The 8,697-nt window shown below is 48.6% G+C and overlaps 1 protein-coding gene across 2 annotated transcripts; it reads right to left on the reverse strand.

The window, feature by feature from the left end:
- Positions 1–8,280, reverse strand: LOC135508147 (pecanex-like protein 4). 2 transcript variants are annotated; one of them, XM_064928138.1, is made up of 11 exons: positions 8,098–8,280; positions 6,387–7,139; positions 6,080–6,259; positions 5,356–5,894; positions 5,170–5,270; positions 4,899–5,021; positions 4,323–4,683; positions 2,774–2,877; positions 1,570–2,678; positions 1,241–1,427; positions 1–1,079 (listed from the first exon to the last, which is right to left on the reverse strand). In XM_064928138.1, exons 2-11 carry the CDS (start codon positions 7,082–7,084, stop codon positions 828–830), a joined length of 3,654 nt encoding a protein of 1,217 aa, XP_064784210.1. In that variant the 5' UTR covers positions 7,085–7,139; positions 8,098–8,280; the 3' UTR covers positions 1–827. The 2 variants fall into 2 exon arrangements, with proteins under 2 accessions (XP_064784210.1, XP_064784211.1); XM_064928139.1 differs by lacking the exon at positions 8,098–8,280 and adding an exon at positions 7,645–8,090.
- Between the last annotated feature and the right edge of the window lie 417 nt (positions 8,281–8,697).

An 8,697-nucleotide genomic window follows, 5' to 3' on the forward strand; every position in this document is an offset into this window, starting at 1 on the left:
CAGTAAACAGACTATCAGATTCCTTTGGGGGGAAAAAATCTATTTTATGTATGTACAATTACACACCATACACAAATCACAGTATATGAAAACAGTATGTACAGGAGAACATGACAAATACAATTTTGTCTTCAACTGTAAACAAGAGAACTGTAAACAAAAGGATGGCATCAAAAATTACTAACCACATTACAAAGACTGCAAAGTCCAACCCAAGGCACATCCTCGAAAAAGCGAAATTGTTGTCCCTTTTTGCCTTTGGGAGCAGTATTTGAGGGAAAACATTTGTAAGATAAGTTCATCATGTAATTGGGAGCACTGTGTTGGCGGTCTTCTTCTGCGGAAGGTGGTTGTATCTGATCACTTTAAGTACAACGGATAAGTTGGATAAAAACAAACTCCACAAAAACATTTGCAACTAACGTTACAGTACAAAAAGAAAACATTTCATTGACAAGTGATAACTCTTTGTTCAAGAGTATGTGAATGATAAAAAAACTTCTGAACAAACGTATCCCTTGTAAATATAGATTTTTCCCAGAACACTCACATTTCATTGTATGAACGAGTACCACACATTTGATAAAAGTTACGTAAATATTTTGAACATAAGTATTGTGCTGTCGCTCCTGCATGAATGAAACCATTTGTTTGGATCTGCCTTATAGGTGCCCTCCTAGGATACCCTAGTGAAATAGACGGGTTACACATACAGGCCACAACATAGGGCCTACCCAGTGATAAAGCTGGGCAAACCAGAGACATGGTGTTTATAGGAGGCCAGCAGAGGAGTCTGAAGGTCCCAGGGAGAGGACAAGGTTTGGGTGTTAGAAGCAGGGGAGGTGCAGGGGGACAGAGGAGTAGATGGGGTACCCCAGAGGGGGGTCGGCTGCCTGGACAGTGAGGTTTCTCAGCATGATGGGGTGGGCCTGGATGCTGTAGCGCTCCTCGTCGTCGTTGGTGGCGTAGAGCAGCTCCCAGGACAGGTTAGCCCACTGGCCACGCACCCCCTCCCCGTTCAGATGGCCTACCTGAACCAGCTGCTCCTGCAGGGACAGAACCCGCCCTGTGTAAGTTCCCTGTGGAGAGAGGAGACAAGCAGGTAGGGGTCACTTACTGTACTGACCACTGCCAAAGACAGGACCACTTAATACATGCTACCAACAAAGAACAGGTGTTTGTTAGGTTACCATAGTGGGTTACTTAGTAACAAGAAAAACAGTGTGGTCAGTAAGGTTACCATGGTGAGGTCATGGCCCAGTGAGAAGAGAAAAGGTTTCTCCTGTAGGACACTGTCCTGCCAGCCTTTCTCAGCCACCAGGCCAATGTACCAGTCCCTCTCATACTCCTCCAGGGTGCTGAACAGCTCATCAAGACTCTCCATGGGCCCCAAACTCGCCTGATCAAACAGAAGCTTGAAACTGTACCTGAAAGCAAATAGATCAGGAGTTACAGGGACAAGCTTTCGATATAAACATTGAATATGTATAACACACATCCAGTTTGCAAGTTTTAGATTCTCTAAGTTGGGCACAAACTACACCCATGTTTCACCCCTGCCCTCTTTACCTGAAAGCCTTAAGTGCAAGCTGGTAAAGTTCTTTGTTTTCAGAGAGCCACTTCAGCCCCTCTGTCCAAGGCACGTCCCCACTGTACACCCTGTACACATAGCTGGGGCTGGTGAAGGCAGACTCTGCCCCCAGGGAGATGAGGCATGACAGGGCCACCTGGGCATGGAGGTCCCTCAGCCCCCCATCCTCCTTCAGGGATTTGGCCACATCCTCCGAAGCCTCGTCCTGAACGGCCAGCGCCAACCTTCCCAAAGTGAACCGAAACCACTCCTCAGGGAACAAAGGCCTGAGCTGCTGTAACCGGAATGGTAACAAGGGGGCTGTCCTCCACCCAGGGGGCAGGCTGAACAACTCAGAGTGGGGGCAACTGAAGTTTTCATGGGCCAAGGTGCCGGAGGACTTTGTGGGGGGGACTTCAGGGTTCCTGCCTTTGTCCACAGCTGGCAGACCCAGACCCAAACCCAGAGGTTGCAAGGGCTGAAGGGCAGAGAGGGCCATGTTCTCAAACAGACTGTCCATCTCCACAGAGCCTGGTAGCGAGGGGCCTGTCTGGAGCACTGTGTCCCCCAGCTGGGCCTCCGTACTTACCAACGCCACTGTCCGCCTGGCCGGCTGAGGCCCAAACAGGTCATCCTCATCTGACCAGTCACCAAAGGAGGTCAAACTGGAGCTGTCCCGTCTAAACTTGAGAGAGGAGATGTTGGACTCCACCATGATAGCCTCTGCAGGCTGGGTGACAGTCGATTGGCCAAGCTGGGAGGACTGAGACTTCGTGCCCCCGCCCCCTGTCCCCTCCTCAGTGCCCCAGGGAAATGCCTTTAGTCTCTGGACACAATTCCTCAGCAGCAGCCACACCAGGGCCTTCAGGAAGTCATCCTGGAGCTTCCTCAGGTTGTCATGCGAGTCAATGATGCCCGAAAGTACATTGCGGGCGTCGGAGTAGACGCGCACAGGCAGGGCAGCACATGGGGTGAGGGCGTTTCCCCAGTGCAGGTTTATCCCCTGGTTGAGGCCAAGCCGCTCAGGGCGCTCAAAGGCCCCCTCAAACACCTCATCCACCCTCCGAGCCTCCACCGTGTGGCACGAGGTCTCCTGCAGCTCCAGACCCTAAAACAAAACAACCATCAAATCTGTTGTCTACACTGCATGTTCACCCCAAATGAGTGATTCAAACAAATAACAACCATTTAAAGAACCACTACCTTGATGTTGACAGTACAGTAGCCATATCCTCTCTCTAAAATCATGATCCAAACCACACGGTCCTGGAAGCGACCCAGGAAGTGGGAGCCAGGAGTCAGAGCACCTTACGAGGGGAGGAAAGAAAACAAGCTTAGGCCTATCAGCTTCTTCATACACTTACCCCCAGCCAAGATTTTTGATAAGGCTGACTCTATTCATAGCATATTCTCATCGCAGCCTTTGAGTGGTGTTAGATTTGGTCCCAGTCATCCCAGTGGTAATTTATTATTATAGGTCATGCAGTCAGAGAGATGATGTCCTCTGTGGTCTGGAGATGATAAAGCTTGGAGTCCATACATCATAGACATACAACATAGACGAGTGCCTCCTGGTCACACAGCCCTTTCATTTAGCATCAGTAGTGAGTCTCTCGGCTGACTCTGTGGATAACTTGGCTGCCGGATGAGCTGCAGGTTGATGCTTACTATTTCAGTTGTACAGGAAGGTCATGATACAGTTGAAACCGCCTGACTGCACAGAGATCTAAATATTGAATTTCTTCTCTGCCCTGGACGTTCCACTAGTCTCTAAATATTCATTCTTCTTATGGTTGTGGACTTTGTACGAGGGGGCCTTTCGTTTTTGGTTAACAGAGGGGAGAAAGGACAGATGTTTTTTTGTGAAATGGTAGTGGCAGAGCGACAGTTGCTTTGTTTCAAGTTTGACTAGTGTTCTCATGGCTCAAGGATAATGTCATATCCCATAGCGACGTCTCGGAATAGTCAGACGCCGCCTCATGATGGGAAGTGACACGCCGTGCGTTTTCCACTCCCGCTCACTGATGCGCAGCCCACAATGTCACAGAGGGGGTAAAGGAAAAAAAGAGAACACTACACTCCAAACCCTCCTCTTTCTACTGTGTGTATCAAGACCCAACAAGCGCTTAGCCTAAATTATACATCACAGCTCAGGCACCCCCAGCTAGCCAAGAAAACAATAAGATGGAGTGATGACATCCCTGTAGCAGTTTGTCTCTTTTGAGTTGTCAACCCATAAATAATGAAGCTTGTACTTGCTGTTTTTTCCTTGCCCCCTTCCTGACAGAAAATAGAGCCCCGAACAATGTCTTTGAAAGTAGCTCCAGTCAGGTTAAGAGTATTACGAGGTTAACGGTGTGGAAACATTGACGTAATTGTCACAGATAAGAGTGATTTTGTTCGGATCACTTCACAGGAAGCACAACTGGATCCTGCAAGCTTGCATTATACCGGGCGGCTCTACTGAGCGACTGAGCGGTTTTTTCAGTTTACTCTTTTACCCTACTGTTGGGAAAAGGATTTCCCAACCACTAGCAGTAAAAACAGAACACCAACGTATGTCCATTTTTTTGAACAACGGCATAGATTAAATCTTGTATCAGCAACATTATTTTCACACACAAAGCCGTCTAGAAATGATTAAACAGTTATATCAAAACACTTTAACTGCACCAATGATTGGGAAACACCTTCAAGAAGAAAAAGAGAGAGAAAGTAAGAGGGAGAAAACTAAAGAGTGAGACCCACTAACCAAGTGATCCCCTGGCAAAGGCGCTCCTCAGAGCACAGGCCAGGCTCCCACTCATCTGCTGGTAGTAGATGGAGTCTGGACAGGGGCAGGCGGTGCCCACGGGCCCAGGCCAACTGCGCTGAGGCCTGGGGAAGCCCACCAGAAAGATGGGCAGGGTGAAGAGGGGCAGCAAAGGAGCAGAGAGCATGGCTGATAGGACCAACACAGAGAGCAGCAGAGGACACAGGGAGGCATTCAGGACCAGGAGGGTCCCGGCCGACTGGCGCCGCTGTTTCTTCTCTGTCCAGGAGGTCACCAGCACGGCCAGGGCAAACTTCAGCTTGGACAGGAACTGGAGCAGCCTATCACTCAGCAGGCCCACCTGGGTAGGGCAAAGAGGGGCGTAAAGAGTGTGATTGAACCATGACTCAGTAGTACTGCTTTGATTTTGTTTTCAGTGGAGAAAAACATTCTGGGGAAAACAACAACAACTAGACAATGAATCAATGACTTAAGCATGACAATGTGTAACCTGTGACCTTACTAAATGTCATGCCTAACTAGCTCTATGCCAGAAGTCATGGAATGTGTTATTACTAGAAGGAGCTGGACCCCTGTGCCCAGGCTGTCCCACCCAGGCAGTCTGGTGTCCCCTGCAGCCAGCCTCACTGACACCACCACCACCATCTGGAGCAGGGCATCTTCAGAGCTCTGCCACACCTGCACAACACAGAGACCCACGACTCAATCATCACGGCCTAAATCATATTAATAACAGTCTGAGGATTAAATGGTCATGAGGTCACTGGAAAGCAAATCTCTCATTGATAAACATGCTCAGGTTCTACATAAGAGAATCCATGTGTACCACTCTGAAGGCCCGGGTGAATCCCACGCTGAGAGAGGCTGTGTGGAGCTGCTGAACAGAGCCATCCAGAGCCAGGAAAGCAACCATTGCAAAGGGAGACACTGCGAAGTAAAACAAAGTAATAAGATGCATGTATAGTTTTACAGTAATGACAGGGCAAGCTCTAAATTAAAAACATGAGCTCACCCAGATTGAGCAGCACCCTCCTGATAGCCCCAGCCATGTGGAGACCCCTGCTCCGCTGCTTGAACACCCGGACATTGGCCATTCCTCTTGGGTACAGGGGGTTGAGGAACACTCCTCCAAAAACATAGGCTCCCTGGATCTCTCGGAGAGCCCAGCAGACGATGAAAAGGGTGATGAGGAGGTAGCTGACAGCATCTTGAGAAACCCTGGCCAAGTTCTGGGTCTGGGAGGGACTGAGGAAGTGATGTAAGAGTCCTGCCTCAGTCATGACCCCCAGCAGCAGCCCCAGGTAGAGCAGCAGCTCACTGCAGCCCAGCCGCCAGCCAAACAAGCTGGGAGGGGCAGGTGATGCCCCCCTATGCCATCCACTATCACCACAGGCTCCCCTGGACCCTCCTCCACAATAAGTCCCAAACTGGCTGAGATCCAAACTAAGCAGAAACCCCATGGCCATCGAGAAGAGGACTACACCCAAGGTGGACGGGATGAAGAAGGTACAAACAGTAACACATACAGACATGGCGAACATCCCCAGCAATCTGTAGGAAGGACAGAGAGAACACAGAGAGTCAGAGAAGAGCTGCTCAAGTTCAACCATGCCAAGGAAACAGGCATATGGTAAAGATCTCAGGGAACCTAATCAGTGGCAAGTATAATCAGATGTAACTATGTGTTGACAAAGTAAATGTTGACAAAAACAACTGATGTAGCAAGGAAAATATACCTAAGGTTACTGGACATGGGAGAGCCGCCCAAACCGAACACCAGAGCCTGTTCCATGCCCCAAAGGAGGAGGGCGTCCAGTGGTGACAACATACCCAGCGCCCACAGCAAGGGCAGGACCAGGAAGACCACATGAAGCACCTGACTGGTTAGCTGGAGCTCTGGCACTGGACCTGTAAATCTGGACACCAGCATGGGGAAAAAACAAGAAGCAAAGAGTCACAAAATGTCATGAATAATCTCTGAAAATGTATCCATAACAAGTTTCAGAACAGTCATTGAGGCCAATTTAGTTATTTCTATCTTACCGATCAGCTAGGTCCACAGCTATGAAAGCTAATATGTAGAGTGGCCGGGTGAGTGGGGTGATCTCATAGGTGTCCTGTGCCTGGAATGTGGCCGTCTCTGTGGCCGTGTTGACGATAAGGGAGTACTCCGCTGTACACAGAGTCACCCAGCTCAGGACAAATACCACCAAGGCTACACCCACACTGCCATACAGTGCAGTCAACCTCCCCAGGAGCACATACCATGTCCCCAGGCCACAGAGGGCCCCTGCCAGCACGGTGTGAAGCACCACATTCAGTCCAAACCTCTTCCCCGGGGCGATGAACCTCACCGTCTCTGGGCCTACACAGTGGGTGAACTCCACCTCCTCCTCATCAGCCAGGATGTTGGGCACTCCCAGCCGCTCCACCATGGCATTCCTGCGGGCAGCGTATAGTGCCAGGGCCTGCACACCCACTGCTGCCCCAAGCATGAACAGACCAGAGAGCATGGCAGCGTGGAGTTCCTCCAGCAGCTGCAGCTGGCACAGCAGTGTGCCAATGCCACCTAACAGCCATGGTGTCAAGAACAAGACCACCTGGTTGACATAGACATAAGGTGGGGCGCAGTAGCCCAACTTGAAGCGCGGACCCCCCAGCACCGTCTGAGGGAAGCGCTTCCAGAAGAACTCCTGCTTGTATTCATTGAGCAGGGGCACATCTGGCCCCATCCTGACCATGCCCTAGGGGGGTGCAGGTCATCTCCCCGGAGCCGCAGTATACTTCCGTGTCATCCTATAGGACAAGATTGAGAGAAGGGATATCCTTCGAATCAAACTGCTGTCTTATTCATCTTCAATAGTAAGTATGACAATTTGTTAAGATGGGGTGGCAGGGTAGCCTAGTGGTTAGAGCGTTAGACTAGTAACCGGAAGGTTGCAAGTTCAAACCCCTGACCTGACAAGGTACAAATCTGTCGTTCTGCCCCTGAACAGGCAGTTAACCCACTGTTCCTAGGCCGTCATTGAAAATAAGAATTTGTTCTTAACTGACTTGCCTAGTTGAATAAAGGTAAAATCAATTTTAAAAAAGATCTAAGAGGCAGCTTAAGTCATTTGTCTGCCATAAAATTAATGCTGCAGGAGATCACATTTACTCGATACAAAGACAGCAGTTGAATAAACACCAATGCCAGGTATATTATGAAAATATTGATAAACAATGTAGAATACCATGAAACGCCTAATGTCTTGTAAAAAAAACAACACAGAATTAAATGGAACAAACTCCCTCAACCTACCAAATATGGTTATGCATTGTTGTCAACAGGTTTGCTAGGTAAGTTTTCCACTGCTGGCTGCCTGGCTGTGTCATTAGTGGTGGCATATGACTAAGTTCGTAGTCAGGCCAATATTATTGCATAGCTACAGTAGATGTTGTATAAACGAAGTAACCTTGACTCAAATGTAAACAATGATGGCTAGCTAGCAACGTTAGCGCAACAAGGTTACCAATAAAACATAATATAAGCTAGCTGCATTCATCAATGGGATGGGATAACTAACTCGCTACTTAGCGAATGTCAGACACAAGGTTAGTGAATATTACTTGAAATTCGCAATAACATTAACTAGCTAGATGCTACCGATAGCAGGCGAATAACGCTAGATGTCCAGATTTAACTACCATTATTGCTAGCAAACTGCAGTGCTTATAGTAGCTAACGTTAGCTAGCTATGTTACTTAAAGTTACCTATGAATTGAGAGAAGGGATATCCTTCGAATCAAACGGCTGTCTTATTCATCTTCAATAGTATGTATGGCAATTTGTTAAGATACAAAAAAGATGGCTAGATGCGTCTTTCCCAGTGATAACCAATGATAGTTAGCTAGCTAACAACAGTAAATGGCTAACAAAGCATAACCACAACAAGATGAGGGCGTGTGCTCCAACTAGGATAGGCGGGGTTTGCACTTTTCGACCAATTGGTGTAATGAGTGGGCGTGAAAAAGACAAACTCCACCTATCCATCCTCTCCACCCATTCATTGCTCCCACCCCACTCGACAGCCAGACACACACCTATACCATGACGAAACACAAACAACAACCCTAACATCTGGCGGCATCAATTATATAAGCAGTATTCTCTTGTGTCGAGCCAACTGTTCAGCGCACAGGAGGTTGGTGGCGCCTTTAATTGGGGAGAACGGGCTCGTGGAAATGGCTGGAGTGGAGTAGCATGGTATCAACTACATCAAACACATGGGTGTCTGATGCCATTCCATCGGCTCCCTTCCAGACATTATTATGAGCCGTCCCCCCAACAGCCTCCACTGGTTCAATGGTCTAT

The sequence above is a fragment of the Oncorhynchus masou genome, chromosome 21 (genome assembly GCF_036934945.1).
Source record: "Oncorhynchus masou masou isolate Uvic2021 chromosome 21, UVic_Omas_1.1, whole genome shotgun sequence".
Taxonomy (NCBI): domain Eukaryota; kingdom Metazoa; phylum Chordata; class Actinopteri; order Salmoniformes; family Salmonidae; genus Oncorhynchus; species Oncorhynchus masou.

Bases quoted from the DNA above. Each gene is read 5' to 3' on its own strand.
- LOC135508147 (XM_064928138.1), bottom strand. From the start codon at position 7,084: ATGGTCAGGATGGGGCCAGATGTGCCCCTGCTCAATGAATACAAGCAG. The intron at 5,271-5,355 runs GTGAGCTCATGT...TTTACTTCGCAG, and splicing joins GAGGGTGCTGCTCAATCTGG to TGTCTCCCTTTGCAATGGTT. The intron at 2,878-4,322 runs GTTAGTGGGTCT...TCCCCTCGTAAG, and splicing joins CTTTGCCAGGGGATCACTTG to GTGCTCTGACTCCTGGCTCC.